The 26957-nt window shown below is 50.3% G+C and overlaps 1 protein-coding gene across 3 annotated transcripts; it reads left to right on the top strand.

The window, feature by feature from the left end:
- The first annotated feature begins 427 nt into the window (after positions 1 to 427).
- On the top strand, positions 428 to 26120 carry STEAP3 (STEAP3 metalloreductase). 3 transcript variants are annotated; one of them, XM_075511949.1, is made up of 5 exons: positions 455 to 605; positions 12854 to 13337; positions 13802 to 14329; positions 15934 to 16098; positions 22663 to 26118. In XM_075511949.1, the coding sequence occupies exons 2-5, from the start codon at positions 12855 to 12857 to the stop codon at positions 22951 to 22953; spliced, it is 1467 nt and encodes a 488-aa protein (XP_075368064.1). In that variant the 5' UTR covers positions 455 to 605; position 12854; the 3' UTR covers positions 22954 to 26118. The 3 variants fall into 3 exon arrangements, with proteins under 3 accessions (XP_075368066.1, XP_075368064.1, XP_075368065.1); XM_075511950.1 differs by lacking the exon at positions 455 to 605 and adding an exon at positions 952 to 1158; XM_075511951.1 differs by lacking the exon at positions 15934 to 16098 and having other exon boundaries at positions 428 to 605; positions 22663 to 26120.
- The last annotated feature ends 837 nt before the right edge of the window (positions 26121 to 26957 follow it).

The following is a 26957-nucleotide window of genomic DNA, read 5'->3' as shown; positions in this document are numbered from 1 at the left end:
GAACCATTATCTGCTCCACGCCCCGTGGCACAGCTTGTCAGAGCAAGTGCGCGGGCCCTGATAGCAGGGAGAGAGGCGCACGGAGCCGCACCCTCCCATTAAAATGAAACACTGGCTGGCTCCGAAATGCACTTATAAATAGAGAATTAAGGTCTGCCTCCGACTCCTGCCTGTAATGGATACCGTGTCCGCTGCAGCCGCGGCGGCGATGCCCTCCCGTCCGTGTGCGTTTCACCTCGGCATGGCAGTGCCAGCCGGGCGGGCGCGGCGCGGAGTGGGGCTGCCGGTGGGGCCAGGGCGGGAGGGCTCGCCGCTCCTGCACCCTCAGCCCTGGGCCGGGCAGTGCTGGGCCATGCGGTGAGCCTGGCTGTGCAGAGCCGGGCCGGGCCGGGCCATGCCATGCCATGCCGGGCCGTGCCGTGCCGTGCCGTGCCGTGCCGTGCCGTGCCGTGCCCGGCCATGCCATGCACGGAGCGGCGCGGCTGTCGGGCGGCCGCCGGCGGGCACATGGGCAGGAGGGCGGAGCCCGCGGCCTGACATCACCGCCCCGGCTCGCCGCTACCGGACGGCTCCGCTCGCCCTCCCGCCGCCGGCGCCGCGCAGAGGTGAGCACCGCGGGGGGACGGGCACGGCGGCAGTCGCCCTTGCGGGCACGGCGCGGCGGGGCTGCCCCACGACCGGCGCCCGGCGGCGGCGGCGGCGGGGCTCGAACCGGGAGCAGCGGGGCCGCTCCGGGCGTGCGGTGCGAGACGGGGGTGGCTCGGCTCGGCTCGGCTCGGCTCGGCTCGGCTCGGAGGCGCCGCCGGGGGTCCCGTCCCGCCGGCACCCCCCGGCCCCGGGAGCCCCGCGGCGCGGCTGGGGAGCGGGGGCCGGTCCCCCGCGGTCCGCTCCGCCCCTGGGCTCGGGCAGGGGGGTCCGGGCCGGCCGCGGGAGCGGCCCCCAGGGCGGTCTCGGCCGTGGCCGCCTCGGTGCGGGTGTTGGGTTTGGGGCTGGGGCCAGGTCCCGGCCAGAAATTTCCGAGGGGGCCGGTGTGTCCCAAATCCGGGTGACCACTAGGAGGAGGCCGGTGGGATGCTCGCCCCCGGCAGGTCCGCGGGGCTGCGGTGAGGGGCGTCTGCTGGAAGCGCTTTCCCGTGGCTGTCTGACACGTCCGTGCAGGTACGGGAACCCCCTGGCACCGGGCACAAACCCGCCTGAAGCGGGGCGGGCTTTGCTGTTCCAGGTGGACTCGTGGTGGGGTCCTCTTGAGCGCGGTGGGGTGGCAAGGTGTAGAGGGATGCACAAGTCGGGTGCTGTCCCTCAGAGAGCAGTTTGCGCTCAGGTTTCACTTTGTCATTCTCAGCTCGCCAAACGCTGTGAGGAGATGAGTGGCTTCCTCCAGCAAGGGAGAAGTCAGCACTGAGATATAAAAAAATCTTGGGAAAAATCTTGGCCAGGGCCCACGGTCCCTCAGAGGCGAGCAGGGAGCAGCCGTGTGGTTTCTGTACCGATGTAGGGGCTTATACAAGGTGCAAGGGTTGGATGCTCTGGGGGGGGGCTTCAGCATTGATGCATGTCGGAGTAACAAATGATGAAAGCTGTGAAGGAATTGGAGAGGTGACTTCGTAGTAGGACCGTCCCACAGGTGATGTGGCCTGGGGTGGGACTGTCCCTGTCCTGTGACCCTGGCCGGGGGATAGCCTCTGCCCGGTGGGGTGCGTGGGGCTGTGACCGCCCCTTTGCTGAACAACGGGGAGCTTGGGGGAGCGTTCGTGTTTGTAATGCCTGCACCCCGCTGAGCCAAGCAGAGGACGGACGGGTACTGAGGACCCCAGATCATTTCCCTCGGTATATTCTAAATAAAACCAGCGCATGGAAAAATGTCTCCTGTGGCGAGAAACCAAAATGGAGAGAGAGCGGGAAAGGAAGGCCATCGCCTACAGCATCAATACTCCTGTGGGCTGAGGAGATGGAGGACTAACAAGATTTAATTACTATATCAAGCTTAAGTTTTCTCTTCTTTTAAAATTACATTTGCTACGAAACAAATGTACTGTAATACAAGATCCCATAGTCACTGCACATATTTGATTTCCTCCATAATTGTAAAGAAGAAAATGTTGATGACTCAACAAGTCTTTGTTTAAAAAAACCACACCAAACCCCAGGAAAACATGCTTTTTGAAAGCATAATAATTTTTTTGTTGTTTGCTTTGCTTTTTATTTTTGTTTTTGGTTTGTTTTGTTTTTTATTGTTAGGAACTATGCTTTGACTGTGACCTTGTAACATCACACCCATAAATAGAAGCAGGTTTAGATTCAGGGGAAACACATTTTTTCCGATGGTGGAAGAAGTAGGCCAGCCACGCCGGCTCTCTCGAGAGGTGGGGAAGGCTCTGGCAGCTATGGTAAGAGATGTCACATACCAAGAATTAAAATCCATCAATTTGTTTTCTATAAGTTTACCATCACTGATTAGAATTAGCTTTTTGTCAAACCCATGATGGAGGCAAATGCTAATTATTTCCAAACTTTAAGTTACTCCTTCTTCATAGGGTAGTTTTCCCTGCAGCCCTACAGTGGATTAAGCAGCTTCCCATCTTCATTGAAGTTTAAGTGAAACGTAGCTTAACTGAAAGGATAAAACATTTTGAAAGCATGTCAGTGATGTGGGAGCTTACATCCTGTTTCCAAAAGCCCTTAGGTACTTTGGGGCCTAAATCACTTCAACATTTTGAAAATCTTGCCCAGGGTTTAAGGAACTGATTCCTCCCATCCTTTTACCAGGTTCTCAGTTTTTCAGTGAGTCTCTCTAAAGCCTTGATTGTGGTAACACTTGTGTATGCATTTCCATTTAGTTCGTATGAATACACCACTGTAGTCTTTGGAAAAAATGTCCTAAGAGCTCCCCACGGACTGTAGGCTTCAAGAATCAGGGTCTGTAGATAACTTGTCCACCACAAAAGTATGCTGATACCAACTACTGATCATGTGCAAGCACTAATAGATACCAACATGTATCGCTTTGTGTACTTAGAATAAATTAACTTCTCACCGTGAGGGTGTGCTTGCCAAAGGTGAGTGTGGGACGCAGCGCTCCAGCAGAGCTGGCTTTAAAAAAGACATTAAAGACCATCAAAAAAGGATCCCAGATGGACAGAACTCACCAGGCCGCATCAGTTCCTGCTGCAGCAGCCAGCCCAGCTTGGCACAGGATGGCTTTCCTGAGCGGTGGTGAAATACATGGTATTTGTACTTGTCCAGCACATGTGGGTCTCGCTAAGTTGTTGGTGTCCTTGGGGGAAGGCTTGTTGTGCATACCCCCACGTGCACACGTGCACACACATGCACCAGGCTTCCTTCGCCCTGGAGAAGGTACCCCTGAGTTGGAAGCTTCTGCTGCTGCTTTATACCGAGGTGTTCTCCTTCCCAGATGCCACTCCTGCCCATGACAGCCGCTCAGCAGAGCAGGTATGTCCGTGGCATGCCTTGAACATGTCCCAAGGAATGTAGTGTGCTCAGGCAAAACAAGTGCTATATTCACAAGGCAGCGTGATCACTGTAGTCATCGTCCTTCCGTGGTCCTTTCCTGGTGAAGCCACCTGCTGCCTTCTCTTGCTTTTCCTCCAGCTCCTCCCAGGTCAGTAACACTCCCTCTTCTTCCTCCTTTCCGGTTGGTCTCATCACCTGCTTGAAGGAGTGAAGAAACATAGAGAGAAGTGTAAAATAGATGGCCAGAACGGCACACACAGAGCAAGACATAGCAGCTTGGTGTCCCTCAACAGAAGGCACCAGGTCAATTTGCCTCCCCGGGCTGACCAGCAAAAGCCCTGTGCTCCCTGGGCAAAGAGAGCTGGCTCTGCTCTCCGGGGTGTTGCACCAAAGACATGCTTCTGCCAGACACAGGCAAACAGCCGGGGGCAGGAAGGGGAAGGCAGAGTGCTGTGGGGTCCCAGCATCTCGGGGCAGTCAGTTGACTTTTGGTGGAGAGCATCTCTCTTCCACCCCTCTCTTCCACCCATCTCCCACCCATCTGGATCCCCAAACAGGGCCGCCTAGTCAGCCGGTCCCGTTTGCCCCATCTCTCCTGGTAGCTTCCCAGGAGCTGCTGGGAAAGGCAGACGAGGCAGAGCATGGCCCTACACCAGCTTCGTTGCCTTTCCTGGGCAGAGCACCCCGTTTTCACGGCTGTGCGTATTCAGGGCTGGCTCAGAGCTACCTCCGTGCGCTGTGTGCCGTGCCTGCGCTCCGAGGGAGGAAAGCAAGAGATCAGCAGGAGCTGGGCTGACCCCATGCCATCGGCTGTGTCTTCCCTCCACCCCAACCGGCCTCCCAGACCATCTTCTCTCGCTGTGTGGTCCTATGCATCCTCTCACTCACCGTGAGAGGCAAAATCAGAAAGGCGAGGGAGTGCTGATCTTGGAGACCCTTCTAACAGGCGCTGCAGCGCGGGAATAGCCAATCCAAATATTTTCAAGCACACGCAGAGCAATTCCTGTGCGTCTTTCCTGGAAAGAAATAAAGAGGTTTTAAACAGCCAGAGCCTGCCAGCTCCCTGCGGTGACTGCTGAAGTCGGGTCTCACCACCTCCGAAGCCCTCGAGCTCCCAGCAGAAGGGCACACGCTGCCTGCCAAAGAGCGGAAGAGACTTTCCCCAGCTCGGTTCAGGCGGGAGCACCTCCTCCCATCATGTCTGGCCGCAGGGCCAGATCTAGCCCTAGATCTATTAGATCTACCTGAGAAGCTTCCACCGCCTGGGGTTTTGGCTGCTTCCCCACTCTCCCTGCACTTCAGGGAGGGGAAGGCTCAGAAATGGGTGAGTCACTGTGAGATAGTCGTTAACTTGGTAAAAGCAGCAAGCGAATTAAGACCCCAAAAGAAAGCAAGAGAAGCCACACGAGACTTAAGTACGGCACCTGAAGTTGTTGTAAACCATGCCTTTATGTCACTTAAGAACTGTGAGATGATAAGCAGGGAAAACAACCTTCTTACTCAAAGTCCCATCAGTGAGATAAAGTCCCGTGTGCTATGTCAGCATCAGCAGTGCTCTACCAAAACCCCATCTTGCTTCAGGTCTGTGCTCTCCATGATCTTACCATGCAGCCTCCAGGCTTCCCAGACTTTAAGATTCCCATTTTATGAAGTTTTATTACAGGGCACATCCTTCTCAGGGCTCTCATTACTCTATCAACACAGCAGGCACAGGCAGCAAGATCTTTTAGCAGAAGAGCAGAGGAAGCTTTTCAGACAAGGACTTTGCTGCAGAGCAGTGGTAACTGCAAAGGGGGGCCCCTTGCCTTCAGAGACAAATTTGGGAGACAAGAGTTTGGGGCTACCTATGGCAGAACCTGTTCGTAACTGCTTAAAACTACATAGTTTTGATGAAAAGAGCAAGCCAAAAGTTTGTTTTCCAGTTCCATATCGTAGGCAGGTGATTTTTCTGCTCAGCATTCATGTTGCCCATTTAACCTTGGAAAGGGAAATTGTCCCTGCGAAGTGACCACAGGCTGATGTATTTCTATAGGAAAACTGTAGCCAAAATGTCTGAGCTTGTGTGGGAAAAAGAGACTATTTTGCCCTGGTAGGAAATTCTGGTAGCCCTTTCTCCTTCGCTTTCCCCTGTTTTGAAAGATGTTTTTGAATTTTGGTCACGATGAAGAACATCCTGTGGTCAGTGACATGCCTTTGGCTTCACTGCTGGCTTCCAAAACCAACATCCTCAATATTTATCAATGTTTAAACCGGAGGGCGTACACAGTGGGGAGGGTCAGTGCTTGTCAGCCCGTGTTTTCATTAGCGGGTAATGGATTCGGGAGGCACGTACTGAATTTGTAGGTGCCACTGAGCTGGGAGGGACTAGAAACGTTTCAGAGCAGGAGACTAAGAATTAAAGATTGTAACAAATTGGAGAGATGGTCTAAAAAAACAGGGCGTGTGTTATGTCCTGTGTGGTAGGACTGCCTGACTGCTGGACACCGGGTGAGCGACCGGCCAGGCAGCGGCTGTGGGGAGTCAGAGGACAGGGTGATGGGCACCCCGGCCCGTGAGTCAACAGCATCACGCGGTTGTGCAAAAGCAAACAGCGTGCTAGGATGAAGAAAGAGAAGTGGCACATTGGGGAAGCGGCGTCTGCTCCAGCCGGTGCATTTTAGGGGCTCGACTGGAAAATGCAGTTCTGGGCATCCTCCAAGAAAAATGAGAGCAAGGAAGAGAGGCTGAGTTGTCGGACACTCAGCAAATGGCAGCTCTGAGGAAAGAGTTGGGTTTCACTCGTGCAGGAAAAACTGAAGGGAGATGTAAAACCTGTTCTCAAAATGCAGAATGTATCTGCAGAGAAGGAGGGGGGCAAATCGTTTGCAGTGTCCTTTGGGGGTAAAAGAGGAAGAGGTGAGGTTAATTGGATGGAGAGATAGGGGGGAGAAAGCTGGGATCTGCAGGAGCTTATGGAAGTGGTTTTAACAGATAAACACCTGATAAACGAGCTAATCGGATAAACACCTGTCCTGGGGCAGGGGGAGGGATGAGGACCTGTGACTGCAAAGTGTAGTGGGGTGGAGAGTGGTGGCAGGGGGACATGCGGCAACCCCGGGAGTCCATGGCAGGTCTGGGGTCACAGCAACCCCAGGAGCCCACAGCAGGTTTGGGGTCACAGCAGCCCCACAGGTCCCACAGCAGGTTTGGGGTCACAGGAGCCCACAGCAGGTCTGGGGTCACAGCAGCCCCGCAGGTCCCACAGCAGCCCCGCAGGTCCCACAGCAGATCTGGGGTCACAGCAACCCCACGGGTCCCACAGCAGGTCTGTCCCCACCGTATCACAGGGGACAGCCTCAGCACCCAGCGACGCCTGCTCGGGGCAGGACCATCTCCCCCAGAGCAGGTCCCTGTCCCATCTCCCCACCCCGGCGGCATGGGCGCTGGGTGAACAGCCTGCCCCGTTCCCCATCAGTGCTCCCTGCCCCGTCTGCCCCATGGGCGAAGGGGCCGAAGGACGATGGTGGAGGGGGGAGCCTGGCTCCCCGCATTTCCTCATTCTCATGGCCTGGCTGGCATCCCGGGTAGGTTTGCAACATGGCTTTTCTGGCTGAAGTATACCGACGGGTGATTTATTCCCTTTACCAGTTCCTGGTTTGCGCTGTTGGGGAGTTAACCCTGCTTTGGAAGGAAAAAGAGGGAAAGAGGCAGCAAGCCTGGTTTCCGCCGCCTCCTTCCATCGCCTGTGCAGAGGGGTTATTACCGGTCAGCCTGTGCATCAGAGCTGGGGTTAAAGCAGCTTTGGATAAGCCCTTTTCTTACTTAAATCTGTTCCAGTCCCAACACTGGTACTCACTGTGCTCCTCAGAGGGACGCACCGGGTGTAGGAAAGAGACTTAAATGTTTTATTTTCCCTGGAAACAAAACAGTTGTAGCCAAGAAGTGAGTATTTCTGCTCACAGCAAGACCTGAATGGAGACTTCAGGTGCTGAATGCTCCTCTGCAGCTGGGGCTTCTCAAGGGTTAATGCAGCAGGAGATGCCTGCGGGCACGGCACTGAGCAGAGGGCTCTGCAAACAGAAGCTGTAGGGCTTCATGGTTCAAAGGTCCCTCCATGCAGATTGAAAGTCCTTTGGGGGCAGAGATCACCCCTGTCTCTCTGGTGTGTGTGTTTGGGGGACCATGCTCCATGGAGCCGGGTGCCAGCCACGGCCGGCAGAGCCCAAAGGGACCGTCCTGGTGCAGAAAGTGGGATGTTCCTCTGCAGTGACTTGACCAAGGGCTCTGCTACATCATTTGATTCCTCCTGCGGCTTGCTGGTCTTTCATCCCACATGCTCATTAGGGGATGTAGATAATAATCATGTGCTTTATCTCAAATAACCCCCAACGCAGAAGCTGAAGCACAAAGGAGGCTGTGTGATGACCTGCACCGGATTGAATCTGCAGCTACTCAAGACTCAGTTGTGGTCGGTCTAAACAAAACCTGACTTCGGGAGAAGACACAAAGGCGGTTGTTTTAGCCAGGGTTTTAGCCATCTTCTGGCTTAGGCTCCGCACATGAGGCTGAGCTCAGAGATGAGCTTTTGTGCAAACAGGAACCAGTTTGGTTGCACTGGACAGGACCATTACCTGGAGCTCCTTATGAGATTGCTGCCCTGTTCTTCAGCACTGTTTGACTCAGTGATATGTTTAAGACATTGCTTTTTTATTAGAGCTGTTGCAAAACTAAGTTGTCTTTTATCTGATAAATCTGAATACCAAGGCAGTGAAATGGGTCTTGATTTTTTTTGGCCAGAACTGAAGTGAAGCCCAGGCCTTGCCACCACAGGTCCATCCTTCTTCAGGGTTTGCAACTCAAACACGGCCAAACTGCAAGTTACGGGAACCAGCTAGGCTATCCTCCTGTACCAGAGGAAGTGAAAGGGGCCCAAAAAGATGGTCGCGTTGTTAAAGACTTGGTCAAGGATATCAGGGTCTTCCCAGGCAAACTTGCTGGAGTCCCGTTATCGTTAGTATCTCGGTCCCCCATGTCTGTCTAAAGAGGATAATGACTGAGCCAGCTCCCGGTTAGCGGCGGGGGATGATCTGCCTGGCAGATTGACTCTGCTGCAAGCCCAGAGACACCTGAGCAGGCTCCTGCAGCCTGGCTCCCTCCAGAACGGCTGTCCTGCTGCAAAACCTGAGCGAGGCCGCTCAGCGTGGGCGGAGAGGCAGAAAAACCTTGTTTGCCTGGAACTGAGCCTAAGCTAACAGCTCTGCCAAGCCTCAGGTGCAAAATACATCGAATTATCCGTGTTTTTCTTCTGTGAGAGCCCCTCCCTCCCTCTGCCTGGGCAACAGAGATTTGACTGCTTCGTTTCACCCAGCTTTTGGCTGTCTGATCTCATTCTTTGGGGCAGGAGTGGCCTTCTGGCCAGTTTTGGTAGGGTGCCTGGCAGAGCGGAGCTCCCCGCCTTGCTCCTTGTCCATCACTGCTATTGGCCTGCAAATAATAGCAGTAATTGCAATGCAGTCGTTGAACTGCACCCAGGAACAAGCGTGCTAGAGCTGGGCATGGCATCCCCATGCAGTGATATAAGGGTGTCATTAATAGTCTAGCTGAAGGGCAGCTTTACATTGTATTAGATATTTTAATTAGGGAACTGCTTCCCGGTTAGGGTTGAAGCTAATTTACTTCCACTGGGCTGTGCTTTAAATCATCTTGTAGCTTCCTCAGTAAGAAACCAATCTCCTTGAGTTGCACATGCCGTAACTCAGCAGGGGTAGAGTTTCCTTGATAGGGAAGATCAATAAATGAGGTTTATCTAAGGCTGCAGCATGCTAAAGATGTGTCCGAGCGCCGCAGTATTCGCTCCTGGCCTCCTCTGCCTCCAGGTGACTCCGCAGCATCCTGGCCACAGTGCTTTGCACTGACTTTGGGTGGGTTGACCTTGCCATGAAGAATTAGCTTTGGGAGGGAGAGTTTTAAGCAGGTAACACATTGTTCATAGGTGCAGAAAAAGCAGCATGAACATGGTAAGTCAGGGAGGCAGCAGGAGAGGGGGGGTCTGCGTGCTCCACAGAGATACAGAAGTGAAAAAAACTGTTGCTTAATCAGACACTCCATTTCCAGACATCTGTTAGGCAGCGACCACGGTGTTTGTCTTGGTGAAATGCATTTACGGTGAAAGAGGGACTTTCTCCTCCTTCCTTGGAAGGATTTCAGCACGTGGCAGTGATGGCAATGCAACCCGCAGTGGCAGACAGCAGCCGGTGGCAGGGACCGAGCTGCCTTCCCACCAAGGGCTGTGCCGCCGGGACGGGTCCTGCTCCAAAGCCCCGACAGTCAAAGTACAACTAAAATAATCACACCAAAATCCACAGAAAACATTTTGAGGCTTCTTACTTTTTAACTATCCTGCTGACTTCAAAGGCCATTTCATTCTGTCATCCTTTTTAATAAAAATAACTGGAGACAGCAAAGCTGTTTATCTCCAAACATTGCCAACATCTCTCTACATGTTCAGTTGCAGTTACAGGACAGAGAAAACGCACTACAAGAAAATTTGCTTGCAGCAAAATTTGCGTCCCCGTGGGAGCACGGAGAGAGCTTTTGAGGTGCTTTAGATTGATTACAAAATGAGTCTGCGGGTAACAACCGCTTTGTCACCCTGAATGTTGATTTCTCTCCCCTTGGCTGAGATCCAGAGATGCCTCTCTATTTCGGGATAACATTTTGTGCGTACAGGTGGTGGAAAAGGAGGGGGGGTGTAGGAAAGAAAGCTCGTTAGGCTGAACAATAGCATTGGCCCTAGAACAAATAGTTCTGGCCATGAATAAATTTAGGTTGAGCAAGGTTTCTAAAAAGTAAAGCAGTGAGCTTTTGATAAAGCATCTGATAGGAAGGGGCCAGAAAAAAAAACCCCGACGTCTTTTCAGCTAGAGCTGCTTTACTTTACCTTAGGGGTTTTGCAGTACGGCTGGTTGTGGACGAAGAGAACTGGTCCATCCGTATTGCTCTCCGGCGTTCCCGTTGACCTGAGCTCCGCTTGTGAGGTTGCTCTTCACGTCGCGAAATCCCAGGCGTTCCCTTCTCTCTCCTCACCGATGTGTTTATTTTCCAAGCTGACAGCCCTTGTCATCTCTCTCACTCTTTCTCTATGGCCCTCTTCTAGTTTTATTCCCTCTTTTTTTGCAGTGGAGTGAGCAGAACTGCACTGTACAGTTCAGTGTATGGATTTATACAGTGGTAGTGTTTTCCGCGTTGTTTTGTATGCCTTTCCCACTAATTCCTGGATGAAACATCCTAGTGACACTGGTACACATGGAACGTACCTAAGGCAGGGGTGTGTGCACTTGCAGCACACAAACCCTTCTGCAGGTCTGGAACAGAAGCAGAAACCTTCAGAGTAAAGTTAGTTAAACTCAGCAGAGTGAGTTTAACAGGACTCTCTTACCAAGAGCATGAAAGAAAGTCTACGTGATACGTGGGGAGCAGAGGAAAGGTGTTATTAAAGGGGAGAAGTCTTTGCGCCTTTCTTTGGCACTTGTTTTCTCCTGAGAGCACTTCTTCCATGAACACGCATCTTTGGTCTCTGGGACAGGGGGGTGCTTGGTGAGAGGCAAGGAGAGCAGACAGACCTCTGCCATAGAAACAGTATTGTCACCATAGCCATGATTTTTTGTATCCAGAACGGTTTCGAGGTCCATCTGCTGAAGGCGTTTTTGTAGGCTTTCCATGAGGAGCAGGACTGAGAGATCGTGGTTGCTTTGTGGGAGATTTCTCCCCCAGTAACTCAGGCCCTGGTTGATGTGTGCTTGCCAGGGAGCACCAAGCTGGTGTTTTCAGAGCACTGTGACCTTCAGATCTTTTTTCTGAGTCGTTTTAACAAATTTACAGCTCATTAAAGTATACGTGTAGTTAGGGGGGGTTATGCCCATAGGCAGCTCTTGCCACGTGTTAGTAGTGAATTCTGTTGCTCAGGCACTTTGAAGGAGGAGATCCTTCTGCAGATTCTTCTCAATAAAGAGTAACTGTCCTAAACAATCATCACCCACAAGCTCCATCTTCTCAATATTCACTCCCTTTCCCAGATCACTTATGAGCGTGTTGAAAAACACAGATCCTCAGGGAAATCCCTTGATAACCTCTTCCCATTACGAAAATTATTTATTTCTTCTTACCCTTTGTTTCCCATTGGTAACTATTCATGCAGAAGTGCCCTTCCCCTTGGCACCACTACTGCTCCAATCCCAGAAAAGCCTTGGGTGAAGGCTTTTCCAAAAGCCTATGAAAAAACACAGCCTGCGCCAGGGACCAGGTCACCCCATCAGAGTGGTCACCTTCACTTCGAAACAACTTGACTAGCTATAAGGCAAGACTGTGCTCCACCAAAACCAGGTTGTCTCAGTCCCCAAAATATCATGAGTTTGTTAATTATGGTCTTTATTATAGTCTCTACCAGTGTCCCCAATACAAAAGCCAAATGTCCTGGTGTGTGAGTTCCCTGGGCCACCTCCTGAGCCCTTTAAAAAGGCAGGGAGGCAGATTTGAGCCGGCGATGGCACAGCCCGTGAGCAGCCTGGCAGTTCCCTGCCTGAGTTTCATCTCTCCTCCAGGGCCGGCTGGTGTGCTGTCCATGAATTTATTGATCTGCTTAAAACCTCTCTGTGGCCTCAATATCTGATCTGTTACGGAGAGCAGAGTGTTACAGGGCAAAATTAATTAACGTTTGTAAAGCTCATCAAGATCTTTCATGAGCAAATCCCATCACATTTTAATATATTTTTTAAAGGTCACGAGTAAGTTCTTACTGCTCATTGAAGAGCTGAAGCAAACAGCGCTTGCCAGACCCCAGTATTGGAACAGGCAAAGGCTGCAACTCTCTTCGTTTACCACTTTTAGGACATTTTCATTTCAGCTCAAACTCCTTGCCTTGATTCTGCTTCTCCAGATCAGAAGCCACCCCCTCAGCTCTCCCAAATGTGGGCTCAGGGATCCCCATGGACCCCTGGCCCTGGGCTTTTCAGAAGATGCCTGCTGGCTCCATGGGGCTCTGAGAGAGTTGCTGGTCCTGATCACTGTCAGGATTGCGGTGGCAGCATGAGGTGCTAGCATGAAGAACAGCAAAGGATGGGTGACTGCAGCCAGCAGGTGTTGGATCACACAAACACAGGAAACCTTCCTAGAACCTTTTGCCTCCCATCCTGCGTGGTGTTTTGTCCCCCTCCAATGGTGCTTGTACATTACTGCACACTTGCTGGTGGGTTTGGTAGATGGGTCCTGGGCTACTGGGACCAAAACCACGTGGACTTCTGTTCAAGTGGCCTAAGTGGCATTTTTCCCCGTGACCACGGATGTGGTCTGGGTCTCTGCAAGAGCTTCACAATGAACTTGCATTTCCCCTTGTTTTTCCTGCCAGGATGTCTGGAGGAGACATGGCCAAACCTCTCCTGGGCCATCGGAGCATGGAGGGTGACCCCAGCATCACGCCTGCAGCTGGCCGCACCATCGGGGTGCTGGGGAGCGGGGACTTCGCGCGGTCGTTGGCCATCCGCCTGGTGTGCTCCGGGTTCAAGGTGGTGGTCGGCAGCCGCAACCCGAAGCGCAAAGCCGGCCTCTTCCCTTCTGCAGCAGAAGTTACCTTCCAGGCTGACGCGGTGAAGAAGACGGATGTCATTTTTGTGGCAGTTTTCAGGGAACATTACTCCACCCTCTGTGACCTGGCGGATGTGCTGGTGGGCAAGATCCTGGTGGATGTTAGTAACAACACCGAGATCAACCATCACAAAGAATCCAACGCCGAGTACTTGGCTTCCCTGTTCCCAGCCTGCACCGTGGTCAAGGGATTTAACGTGGTTTCTGCGTGGACGCTGCAGTCAGGCGCCAGGGATGGAAATAAGCAGGTATTGTTTTCTTCTGACAAGGGCCAAATCCCAGCTGTCTCAGCAGCTGAGGTCTGGCAGCATCAGCAAGTGGCCTTAGGCTCCAGGAAACGGGTCTGAGTGCTGGCTGTGGCATCCAGAGACCACCCCGTGGCTTCTGCATTTCTTTGCTCAGAAATGAAGTACCCCCACTTACTTCACACTTTGTAGTCTTCAGAGCCTCTGCCTAAGTGAAAAGTATTATTTAATTGTCTGTTTATCTAAACACAGCCAGTAAAACAAACTGGTGGTGCACACATGAAAGGAAGCCTGTTCAGGAGAGAGTTCATTGGCAGCCATGGTAAATCCCCATCAGAAAGCTTGCCAGGAAGCATGATGCTCAGTGGAATAACGCAGGCTTGTTTAGCACAGCATCCCTCCCGACGCACTCGTTCCCAGCAGCCTGATCTCTCTTTGCCCTGTGTGTATCTTTCTGTTCGTTGCAGGTTCTGATTTGCTCAAATAACCAAGAAGCCAAGCGCACTGTAGCAGAAATTGCTCAAGTCATGGGATTCACCCCTGTGGACATGGGCTGCATGTCGTCAGCCTGTGAGATCGAGAACATTCCCCTGCGCCTCTTGCCAGCCTGGAAAATCCCCATTTTTTTGGCTCTGGGGCTCTTTCTTTGCTTCTTCACTTACAACCTGATCCGGCAGGTCATCCACCCTTACATCAGGGAGCAGAAGAACAAGTTGTACAAGATCCCCATCGAGGTGGTCAACACAACGCTGCCTTGCGTGGCCTACGTCATGCTGTCTCTCGTCTACCTGCCCGGGGTGCTGGCAGCCTGCTCGCAGCTCTACTATGGCACCAAATACAGGCGCTTTCCAGATTGGCTCGACCAGTGGCTCCAGCACCGAAAGCAGATTGGTCTCCTCAGCTTCTTCTGTGCGGCTTTGCATGCCGTGTACAGCCTCTGTCTGCCCATGCGCCGCTCCCACCGCTACCAGTTAATCGAGATGGCCGTCAAGCAGGTAATGTGGGTACTCTTCAGGTCAGCACCTGTAGTAATCTTCTACACACATCCAGATGGTGGGTAGTTGGCTCAGTATCTTGGTCTTGGCATTGACTTTCCAAAGCATGTGTGGGACAGCGGGAATAAGCTGTTACCTGTATGAGCACTTCTTCCACGCGGCAACCGCACACCACGTACCATGCATGCACCCATCCGCGCTGAGGACCAGCCATCTTAGCAGGGTGTTGCCCGTGCGTTTACAGCCAGGGCTAGGATCAAACTCCCCGTGCCATTGCTCCCCAGAAGCACAGACAAGCCTTTGAAACCAGCCTTGCCCGGCACCTGGCGTGTCTGAGACTAGGGCAGAGGCAGGAAAAATGCTAGGAGAGAAGTCCAGTGGTGGAGGGAACAGAGTTCCCCTCAACTTTTCTCTCTAGATTTTGGGAGATCCCTGTTTGTCCACACTGATGTTCGCAGTAGGTGCCTGCTGGAGTGACCAAGTCATAACCCGTGGGGGTTGTTTTGTAGGAGTTGTGTCCTTATCGCTGTGTGCCTCCAGGAGTTTAACAGAATGATGGTGAAGAACTGGTCATAGTCTAGGAGAACAAGGAAATGGAAAAGGACTTTATTGCCTTATTGAGACTCTCGGCAGTGTTTATCCAGTGTGAGACTGCTACCTTCAGGCAATTCAGCTAGCTCTGTAACCCGGCAGTGCCATGGGAAAATGTCGTTCTGCCCTCCTCCTGCCCCTGGCTTCTTGCGGCTCGACCCTGCTCCCTCCTGGGATGCACCTGCTTCCTCCTGGAAGCTTTGTGCAGCTGAGAGGGGGACCTGATCAAGGAATTGCCCTGTAACCAGTCTGCTTTCTGTGCTGGGATATTTCCCAAGTGTTTCCAAATGCTTGTCCCAACAGAGAGGAGGGAAGGGGCCGTGGGGCAGCGGGGAGCAGCACGGCTCCTTTCGGCAGCAGTGCCTGTTCAAAGCATCCATCAAACGACATCCCCAGCCTCTCAGCTCCAGCCTTGAGAAGGTCCTTCTCGATTGCCACAGTCGCACATTAATCTCAGGCAAGCATCCTGTGTTCATTTCCCCTCTACCTCCTGTTTTCTAGCAACATCTTTGTTTAGTAAATTAAACCCATTTAATGGGCTAAAGAGGACGGTTCTAAATGTTGCTCTTGCCATGCAGCATAAAACCCATCTTCCCTTCCATTAGCGTGAACAATTTCCCCCCTAAATGCACTTAAAACGAAGGTTATTAGGAGACTACTGCATATTCAAGCATCTGTATTTGTTTTCATGGCTTTAAACTGACTTCTCATTCTAATTATCTTTCCAAATGCGACTTTGGGGCTTGCTGCTGTGATTACGGGCTGTGGGAGCTGAGAGCATTCACCAGTTCTTCCCAGCAGGCTTCAAATCTGGTCTAGCTTGGCCAGATGGCAGTGGGATAAAAGAGCATGTTCACACCTCCCAAAACACAGGGGCAAATAGCGCTGGAGGTGTGAACAGGACCCAGTGTTCGTCCAGGAAACCAGCTTCCAAAACCAAAATGAATACAGATAAAATTCAGTTCCTCTATTCCTAAGCGCTCCGTTTTAACAAACCTTCATTGTCATGCCAGGCTGTGGAGAAGAAGATGAATATCTGGGTAGAGGAGGAAGTCTGGAGGATGGAGATTTATATCTCTGTTGGAATAATTGCCCTGGGCTTGCTGTCGTTACTTGCCATCACTTCACTTCCATCCATCGCAAACTCTCTCAACTGGAGGGAATTCAGTTTCATCCAGGTAAAGTTGACATTTGCCAATGCCAGAGAGTGATTTTGCAGTCGGAGCAGACCACGGAGGGCAGAGGTTGACCTGCCGTCCCAGCACGTCCCTGCTCCAGCACGGCCACTGCAAGCTGCACACCAGTGTCAGGGGCAAACCCTGCCACTCCACAGCTCCCCGTGCTCCCCGGAGCGGCGGAGCCCCCGCCCGGGAGGTGACACCGAGCGGCGATGGTGGGGCAGCGGGATGTGGTGTGTCCCGGGGGGCCGTGCTGCTCTCACGCAGGGCTCACCCCGTCTGCAGAGGGTGCCGCTGTCTCGGGGGGAAGGGAAAATGTAATGTGACATGGGCATCCACGTGAGGATTAGCGGCAGGCTTTGCAGGAGGGAGTCTTTAATGTCTTGGCTGAAGTTCTTTCTCACCCTGCATTTAGCAGCATTAGTTAGAGATCCTGAGAAAAAAAACAGCCTGGGCTTTGCCTGCATGACACCCCCTGCAGAGTCCTCCTTGCCCCCTCTGTGCCCGTGAGCAGTGCTGCCTTTCACGGCTAAAAACCTCCTGAAGTCACCCAAGGCAGAAAGGCAGAAAGCCTTGGGGCATTTTGAGAGCTCAGGGTTGTTCCCTTCCGTGGGCAAGATCCCCTCTGGAGCTGGTTGCATGTCAGTCACGCACGACACGTCGGAGATGCTGCGGGGAGTTTGCACCAGGCTGGGGAGGGCAGACAGGTAACCCGCCATGGAGAGAGCTGGCTGCGGGATGCAGATCTGCCCTTGCGTTTCAGGGAGAGTGAGCTTCTGAAAAGACAGCAGTTAGGAAAGCACCTGGGAGGACAGTGCAGGGGCAGGTCAGGTTTGGCAGAGCTTGCATGCACCCAAATATTCAATAGACGGGTTTGAAAAGACCTAGACTGGTCTATAAAAATGCCAGAGCTCAAGAAGCACAGAGAACTGGGTGTGGTTTCAATGAAAAGTCCATGTCTGATCCTAAAAGGTGAATTAGGAGCACAGGCGTAATTCTTCTTTCTCCAAAGTCATTCAGTGGTTTAGGAGCCTTCTTCCTACTTGCAGCGATGTCCAAGCTCCCAAGGGCCAAATTCCCATAGTGACCTGAGCCCGCTACGGGGGACGTTCACAAGCCCCAGACTTGGGGGCTGCAGCACTGTCAGGGATGTGCTTGGAGCCAGGCTTAGAGCTAACTAACGGGGATAGCTGGGAGTGAACCTTCAAGTATTCCCTGCACATGAGAGCTCAGTTTGAGGCCAAATTCCACTCACCATGTCACTGTCGTATCCCGTAGCCCTAAAACCCCTTGTTACCTGTGTCTCCTACATCGCCGCTGCTTAGCGTGTGCCAGGCTTCAAGTCCTGCTGCAGTGACCCGCGTGGCACCCCGACACGTGTGAGCCCCCGTGGGACCCCGTCCCCCCACACCTCCCCTGCGGGGCCTCCCACACACATCACGCCTGACCCTCCAAAAGGGGAGGGCAGGGTTCGGGGATGCAGAGGTGAATATCTATCATCCAGCCTCTCCTGTTGAAGCTCTTCAGCAGCATATAAATAATTCAATATTCATTACAGCAGGAGTTTGAAGCGTACTCCCCTGCTTCCCCCACAAGTGCCCTGATCACCAAACGAGCAAGTCAGTTTGTCTTTTTTTCCTCTCTTGCTGTGGGCTAGCAAGTAATTATTTACACTGAGTAGAAGAGCCTCACCAGGAGAGCTTGACCCCAAGAGATCATCCCTCAGGGAGAAGGGAGACCTGGCTTTAAACGTGTCTTTCAGATCAGACAACGGGAGCATATTAATTCTCGCCACCGTGTCTCAGGGGAGGGCTGAAGCCGCGGGGGCGTTGGATAAATCAATCCCGGCTTAGGCATCTCATACCAGGAATCCCAAATGAAGGGAAGTATCTCCTTGCAGCCTGGAAGGAGGCTTTGAAACCCCCTGCATTTCCCTTTGGCTCCCCAGGCAGCCTGGCAGCTCTCCTGGAGGGTGCTGGCGTTGTGTCGTGCAATATATACGTTGTCACGGCAGGCAGTGCTGCCGCCTCCTACCAGTGTATGTAACACGACTGTCGCGTCTGCCCTTTGGGACCCCTTCCCGCATCTTTCTAAGGGTATGTCAGCGCCGGGACAGGGCACATACGTGATGTTCAGCTCCAAAATAGCTCTCGGCTGCCCCACGTGGGAACTGGCTGGCTTAGTTCGTGGAAAGATCCACCTATTTCTGTCCGCACGGGATAAAGCGTGACAGCGCGACACGAGCTCCCCGCTGATCACATGCAGGAGAGGCACGGCTGGTATTGTGCCCTACTGTGGAAATAGCATGTAAGAAGAGCAGGTTATAGATCCCTTAGCATGTTTGCTTCTGTTTATTTTTTTTTAAATGAGGACTCTTTTAAATTATTTACTCTTCAATAAGTTGGTGATACCTTTCTTGAGGAAATTAAGAGCAGGTTATAGAACCCTTAGCATGTTCGCTTCCATTCATTTTTTTTTAAATGAGGACTCTTTTAAATTATTTACTCTTCAATAAGTTGGTGATACCTTTCTTCAGGAAATTAAGAGCAGATACAGCTACTGCTCCCAGGCTCCAGAGGTTAACATTCATGCAGCACAGTGTGATCCTCCCTGAATTAATGCACAGCAGCGCAATGTAAATACAAGGGGTGAAGTGCGAGGCTGCTTTCTCAAATATTTGGGATGTCTAGCACTTGGCCCTTTTACAGGGCATCAGAGGCATCGTGGCTTCCGGCACCTGGGGAAAGTAAAACACAGGGAAAACGGGGAGCGCAGCCGCCCCAGCCAGATGTCGCCCAGAAAATGCAGCAATTCGTTGCCATTTCAGTTGAACTGGCTGGTGTGTTTGAGAGATGCTCTACCAAAAGCCACATTTGAGAGAGGGCTGGGGCTTGTTACAAATCCAGGAGCCGCTTTAGTCCCCTCCTTACCTGGAGCTTCCCAAGTCTGACATTTTCCAGCAGCAGTGTGTGTCCCTGTATGAGTGTCGTGGGATACTGCCACGCTCTTAAAATATACACCTGTTGCCTGATGGGCTGAAAATCCCATTTGGATTGTTGCTGAGGTTTTAGGAAAAAAACCAGTTAATTTTTATAGCAGTTCCTGCACATACACAAATTTCAATTAAATATAGTTAAATTGGATACACTGTTCCCCTATATGTCCAGTTTTGATTAACAGAAAATGTACAGGATCTAGACACTGGATAAGAGGAATGATTAGTATGTAATTCAACTTATAGGAGACATTTTTAATGTTCCCCAGTGATTTACAAATCAACTCTAATTGGCTGAGAAGTAAAAATGTGTATGATTGCCTTCCCACCCTGAGAAGTCCTCCTGGAATTTGAAGGTTGAATTGACCTGGTTTCTTTCTTAGCTCCTGTATCACAAGATATAAAGAATCTGTCATCAGACCTTTTCTAACCCTCCTGTTGATGAAGTGCGAGCCAGAGCCGCTTCCACGGAGCTAATGACTTCACGGGACTGACGGCAGCAGAAGTCAGAAATGTATTTGGGTCAGGAAGGGGCTGTTGGCTTTGGACGCCGCCCAGACATTTCTAAATGAGCCACATGCGACTGAATCACCTTTGCTGATGCATTACAGGGAGCCTCACAGACACCAAGGAGATGGGGGAGATATAAGAGTTAATAGCACATATATGCAAAGAAAATATTTGCTATGAAGAGAATAGCAAATATATGCAAAGCCTGCACTAGGAAGAGACCATCTTCACACAGCCATCTTCCAGAGGGCTTTAACACCACCTTACATGGGTGGTGGTCCCATATTCCCCATGCTGTCACAGTGCAAAAGAAACCCCTCCCACTGTTTAAAACAAAAAACCAAAAAAGTTTCATAGCCAGAAACTGCATTGAGAGGATAAACGAGAGCAGAGCTTCAAAACTCAGTGTGGTATCGGGGCTAAGCACGTTGGCAAATCAGCCCCCATGGGGTGCTCAGCAGGCTCTGCATTGTACTGTACTGAGAATATATTGAGCTGTACATACTGAGGCAAGCTGCCATCAGCAAGCCTTTTGTCTTTCGTGCGCTTATAGATCAACCTGTACCCGGCTGACAGCTTGTCTGGTGGGTGCAGCTGCGGGGCCCTGCTAACCACAGGTCCTTCAGCCAGCATCAGCACTGGGACCCCCCTGGGCACCCTGCTCTGCCCCAGCACCCAGGCTCTCACCGGACAGCCCCTCGTTTGTGTTAGGAGCAGATCAGCCCATTGCTGCGGTCTGAGGAGCTGCCGGTGCCTGTTTCCAGCCGCCACCAGCTTATCCACGCATTTTTTGCCAATTAGCTTTTTTGTTTCATGTGCCCCGCCATCTGCACGCAAAGGTGGGTCACTGAGCGTCTGTGATGGTTTGTCACCTTTTGTCGTACTAATTTCCACTCCTGTTCTCCCCTGGTACCAGCAGCAGTTGAAAGAGAAACTGTAGAGGAACAAACTAATTATTTCCAGCTCTGACATCTCTGCCATGCATAGAGCCCCGCTCGGGCTGACTCCGAAAGCACCCTCCACCCAGGGCAGAAAGCATCTGCTGCCCTTGGACTTCACTCTGTCCCCTTTCCCCCTGCCCTGCTTTACATCTGTGCTCTGCCAGATGAGTCGCAAGCTGGCAGTTCCAACCTTTTGCCACCCAGGGATTTTTTTGCCTGTTTGAGAGAAGCTCGGAGTCGGGAAATGATGGATAAGCTATGGGTCAGGTCCTGCTGTTAGGTTCAACTGCAATCACAGCATATTCCAGCAAACTCCTCCTTAATTGTCCAGGTGAAACCAATCTTGACCCTGTTTGGGTTTGCTGCTTGTTACCACTTTGGCTTAGGGATCAGATCTGGCCTCTGGTAAGAAGGACGGCTGTCCCTGGAAGAAAGGATGGGTGCGGGGATACACGCAGGACCGACAATCAGTTTGCAGGTCTGCTCCTCCTGGCACAACCGTGAGTAACGCTCAGCTGTACCAGAGAGGAGAGTTCCCTACCTTGGCAGGGTGTTGTACAGGTGAAATCTTGGCAGGACTCAGTGACACCCACATGACTGCCTGATAGGTGCTGTAAAAGTAAAGTACCTAGATCTGGTAGGACATTTTAGAGCTCTCCTTCCCTCCCCTGCCCAGTCCTCTCAGCTGTCTAAATTATAAGCTCTGAAGGTTAGAGGATCCTTGGTCTAGTTTGTTGGTAACAACATGGTACATTTTTAAAAGTTGTCTGGGTTTTTAAATAGTTTCCCAACGATCGAAAATAGGAAGGGATGCTTTGAATTGAGTAGTTTTCCAGCTGAGATTATTTTTTCAAGAGAAAAGGATGAGCCCTTCCTCTTGCCTTGCCCTGGTCACTTATTTCCCTGCTGTGTCCTCTTTCCTGGACATACCTTCAGGAAGACCGTGTTTCTTGCTGATCTCTGACTAGCTGCACCAAGCCAGATATTTTGACTTGTAAAGGCTTCCTTCCCTAAGTTACGGACATCAGCAGCAAAATTTTCCCTGTCTAGGCATCTTGAAATTCGGTTGTTATTGCAGGTTTAGACCAGGCATTCGAAGTAGGGCAGCAGAGCAATATGCTACACCTGTGCTTTTCTTTGAAAACACAGCAGCGAAGGCTTGTACTTGAGATGCCTCCGGGAGCGAGCGCCCGGCTCCTGCTGAGTGCCAGCGGGCAGCTGGAGCTGGCAAGCTCGGGAGCCACCACCTCTGATGCAGGCAGGAAACCACCGGTGAGGGGACCACAGTTCAAAACCCCTCTTGAGAGCAGCCCTCAGAGGGAGCTGGAAATATTCAGGCAACATGCGTGGGAGCCATGATCTCAGCCGAAAGTCGGGGAAGTTCTCGTCTGCAGAACAGGGGCTGGGTTCTTGCTGCCTCCCCGAGTGGATAAAGGGCTCTTGACTCCCCATTTCAAGGACTTTGTCCATCGTACAGCCTGATGGTCTGGCTCACAAACCGACACTAGATCTCTAGGACAGAGAAGGAAACCCGTCAGGGCTGTTGCTCACCTCAGACCAGAGCATTTCTGTCTTCACGATCTCATTTTCCTGTAGATGACAGCAGTTACCTGAAGGTGTCTGCTCTGTGCGAAGCTACAGCTTCACTGACTTCTGACGGTGCCAACTGCTGGTCCAGAGCCACGATGCTGATGCTTCACCCCGCCGGTCAGCAGCCTCTCGCCAGCCACAGACCAGCAGGCAGCGGAGCTGGCAGCTGCGGCTCGGGAGGAGCGTTTGTGAGCTGCCTGCGGTGACGTGCTCAGCAGGGGCTGGGGGCTGCTGCTTCGCACGGAGGAGAGGCAGGAGCCCACCTCTCAGCCGAGTTGGCAGCATCTTCTGGGAAACGCCTGCTGAGTTTGTAATATCACACTTAACCTCTGATTAGAAAAAGAAAAATGCAGTCTGGCACGCTACCCAGGAAAGGTTTCCAGTCACATTTTATTCTGTCCAAGAAACGCAGGAATACTCATTGCTTTCTCTGTGCTATGTACGCTTACAGGATAGGGTAAAAAAATATAGAAAAATAGCCAGGCACGAGGTCCTCTGCTAACTGGCGTGTGTTTCTCTTCCTTTTAGTCCACCCTTGGATTTATTGCCTTGCTAATCAGCACTCTGCACACACTCACGTATGGATGGTCAAGGGCCTTCGATGAGAACCAGTACAAATTCTACCTGCCTCCGACCTACACCCTCACGCTGCTCGTCCCATGTACTGTGATCCTAGCAAAAGTCATCTTCAGTTTGCCCTGCATCCAGCAAAGACTTCTGCGAATCAGGAGGGGCTGGGAGAAGGGGAGATACGTGAAGTTTGTTCTGCCCCGCGCAACGGGGGAATATTCAAGTGGGGAGACCTCTAGCAATGTCTAACAGAGCCCCAGCTGTGACAGAGGATTTCAAAGCACTATCAACATTTCTATAAAGGTGTTTCTTTTTCTTAAATATATGTATGTTTTGGTATAATTGTGTTGTGGGTAAATAATAAAATTTGGTGACTTTAGAAAATGGATGACCATGAAACTAGTTTAGACAGTAGTAGTTAAATTATATTACTGCTTTGCGAGGACAATTATTGCCTTAAAAATGACCGTGAAAGCTGAGCTAGCAGCACTAATATGCATGAGAAACTGGTGGACTATGTTAGTCAGATCAGTCACTTGAGTTGCTGGCTGGCAGCTCCCTGGACCAGTACTTCTCAGTTGCTTCCCTACCTGCTCTCATAAATTTCAATGCCTTTTTTTTTTTTTTTTTTAATATGAAGTAGCACAGATTTTCCGGGTTTTATGACAGCAAAGATATCCTGCCTCTTGAGTGTCTGGATCAATCAGGCAGTGAGGTTTAGAAAGATAAATTGTTTCTGGTTTTGGTCTCCGCAATGAACTCTATGGACAAGTAAGAACAGCGATATCCATGGTATGTAGCGTCTGCAGATTTTACTAAAAGCATCCAAACCTGACAGCAAGTCCAAGTATCCCTGTTCTCTCAAATACAGACAGCACTTCTGGGCCTGTAAGCTGTGCCTGGTGCACGTTTATAAGCTGCAGAAAGAAAGCACCTTTTCCACCAGTATAAAAGCATTTGAAGAGAGAGATGTCCCTAACATCACACGTCTGGTCTGCACTGCTGGCTCTGAGATGACAGCTGCTGCTGCTGCATGTTCTCTGTTTTACTAAGCCCAAAGTTTCAAGCAGTATTTGATGGAAATAGAGCGAAGAGAATTATCAGAAAGACCTGCTGCTTCACAAAATTACATGGAGAAAACCAAGGCCTTCCAGCTGGCCTTATATCAAATAACAGGGTGAAGCTTCTAGAAATCATTGTCACCTGAACATGCCCATTTACACAGACAGGACAGCAGCTCTAAACCCATTGGTTTCACTAGTAATAATAACATCTTCGAACGGTCTTGCAAAGGGATCAGCAAGTCTTGACCACGACATGAAAATACAGCAGTTGTACTTTTTGGGCACAGTCCTTCATTGCCTTGCACCTTAAAAAGTCACTTGCTAGATCACAAAGCAGGTGTCAAATGCTCTTCTGACTTCACACCCATTTTGGACAAGGTACAGGGCAATGAAGATTTCTGTCCTAATTTCATTTTCCACCTGTCACTTTCTATCCCTTCAAGCTCTTGCTCTTTATCAGAATAATTCTTTAGGTGTTGGACATCCCAATCACCAAACAGAGAATGGACAGCCATTCACAAAAGCTCATTTAAAAGCAAGCAATTGGGATGATACAAGAAGACTACCTCAGTAAGGTCAGATACAAGGACATGGCTAGAATAGCCTCATTTTCCTACAGTTAAGTAAAAGACACCACTCAGTGTTCAGTATTGCTTTGAAAAACAACAGCTGTCAGCATCAAATGAGGTATGGTTTCTGGGACAAAAAAGTACTTGTTACTAGACCACTTAATATAAATGGGGGGGAGATGATCAGCTTCGGGGCACATAAGCCAACATTGCTTCTGTAACCTGGATGATTTCTACACAGACAGAGAATCTTAAGAATTCCCTGTTCAGCCTCAAATAACTACAGTGGGTAATATTCTCCAAATACTGCTCATGGTGGCAGTGATGATATTGAGGGATTTTGGTTCTTGCCTAAGGCTCACAGTAAAGTCTCCAAAAGCCACTTCTTCTCGCTGAATAGAAAGAAATTGGCATAAGGGAAATGCCTAGATTTCATAATCAGCTGATTTTTTTGTTTTGTGTTTTTTTTGGCAACACGAGGAAGGTACCATTCTTTTCCACCATCGCCTTCAGAAAGCTGCGGTTATTCAGGTTTCCCCATTCACCTCCACAGCCTAGCCCAGATCAGCACCTGATCAAATCACTCACCAAGCAGATTGATTACCCAGCACTATTTATTTGTGGTTGAATGGTAGGTTACGTTTCTACATGGATTTGAGACAGTTTCACCTGAGTGTAATTCCACCCACTCCAGTTTAACTCATCCTTGAGAGAAAAGTGGATTCAGCAAGCTTGTTGTTTTAGTCTTCTCTTCCGTTTCATCAAGCAAAGTCAACACAAAAGCACCAGTTTACACATTTTCTGGTTACTATAGTGTATTCCAATGCCTCTTTTTCCCACCTAAGCGTCTTTCCACATCTTTAGCTCAGGCAAGAGTACTGCCGGGTGGCAAAAAAAACCCCAGGATTAGGAGACAGGGAAAGAACATTACACAGGCTTGCAGGCTTTGTCTTCAAGGGGAAAGGTGTGGTTTTATTGTGAGTCGCTGCAAGGTTAAAGACTCACTTTTCTGCCCAGCAGAAGTAAGGTTTGCACCTTTGCTTTGTTTACATGACATTCACACCCACATACCCTTTCCCATCGATGGCAAAGGGGCACTTTTCATGAGCAGAAGCAGAGTCAGGCATCAGGACCTATCTGAGGAGCTGGCTCCATCAGTGAGTCAGCACGGTGCTTTTCAGATGGACACAAGCCCAGATGGACAGACGAGCCAGCTCAAAATCCCCGCAGCTCCAGAGCATCTGAAAAAAGGCTGGCCAAGTGTCTCCAGGTAATGCCTGTGCCAACGTACCATCCAGCCAGTCACCATCCCTTTTAAAGACTGAAACCAATTGCTGTAAATGCAGAACAGCCATTTCAAATGGTGCCTTCTATAGGCGTCTGGTCCTTAAAACCTTTGACATGACAGTTTGAGTAATTTCTTCTGATTCTGGAACGCTGAAAAGTAGTTTGAGGAATTTTTCAATTATCTTTTCCCTACGAATTTTTTGATGTGGATAGGGGGTTTAGTGAGGTTACGTTAAAATTTACCAATTAACTCGTTTTATACTTGGCGTTTCTCTCTCTCTCTCTGTATATATGTACACACACACATATATATTATTGCAGAATATATAGCTGGAATGTAAATTCTTTATATTTTTATTTTCTGTATTGCCTACTATGTGCCTCTGGGATATGTAAGAACCAACTGAAAAGCTGTAAGAGTAAGACCAGTTTTAATCACTGGCATCTGTAGTTATATAAAAGATATTCTGAACAGGTCTATATATCAGAACTCGTTTGAGTCTTTTTTTCCCTTCTCCCCCTAAACAATATCATTACTTTAATGGCAGTAGTGTGATTATCTAGAATTTAACCACTAGGAAATAAAACCCACTACAGCCAGCAGCTGGTAGAGTCTCATTATCAAGGTAATAAGTGAAAATTATCATTGCTGTGACCCATGGTGCCAGGGCCTCAATTACAGGGTTCCTATGCATGTGGGAGGGCGTAAGTGTGTACAGACATACATTTCATTACAAGAGGCTAGTGATATTACACAGCACTTGTAGCACAGGATCAAATAAGCTTAATTCACTAAACAAAAAGTGCTGTTGATACAGAGTTCAAGGGAGTTCCAGATCGGGGTTTATGGGACTGGAAAGAAAAAGGGAGTTCTAATACTATCAATTTGTTCTCTGTTTCTTAAGTCACTTCTATGAAGTGACATGCCAGATCAACCAACTTCTGGATCTGAAGTGTTGCATTTTAATGATCTAATTTGTAAGTTGATTTTAATGAGTTCATTTAAATTCCTGTGCTGAAGATTAACCTCTGCAGGTACAGTTCTCTCACTCCTTCTGTTTTATAATACAAGGTTTTTAATAGTGCAATTGGTTTCTTGCTCTTGAGGGATTTACTTACAAAGTGATATATCAAACTACAGTTAAATCTTTAGGGGGATGCACTTGCTTCAGAAGCTCTATGCAATATATTTCCTCTGAGCTCCAAGATGGCCAGCACAGCTGCATGACCTGCTACAATCAGCAACAAAAGTCTGGTGTTATCCTTGAGCTCAAAATTTCACGTGCAGAGCTAGCGGGATCTGCAGACTGTGCCTCAGGTTTGAGGAATGGGA

Source organism: Mycteria americana, chromosome 9 (assembly GCF_035582795.1).
Source record: "Mycteria americana isolate JAX WOST 10 ecotype Jacksonville Zoo and Gardens chromosome 9, USCA_MyAme_1.0, whole genome shotgun sequence".
NCBI classification, from domain to species: Eukaryota; Metazoa; Chordata; class Aves; order Ciconiiformes; family Ciconiidae; genus Mycteria; species Mycteria americana.
The sequence above is the reverse complement of the archived record's forward strand: the minus strand, read 5'-3'. Positions and strand labels throughout refer to the sequence as shown.

Bases quoted from the DNA above. Each gene is read 5' to 3' on its own strand.
- STEAP3 (XM_075511949.1), top strand. From the start codon at position 12,855: ATGTCTGGAGGAGACATGGCCAAACCTCTCCTGGGCCATCGGAGCATG. The intron at 13,338-13,801 runs GTATTGTTTTCT...TGTTCGTTGCAG, and splicing joins CCAGGGATGGAAATAAGCAG to GTTCTGATTTGCTCAAATAA. The intron at 14,330-15,933 runs GTAATGTGGGTA...TTGTCATGCCAG, and splicing joins TCGAGATGGCCGTCAAGCAG to GCTGTGGAGAAGAAGATGAA.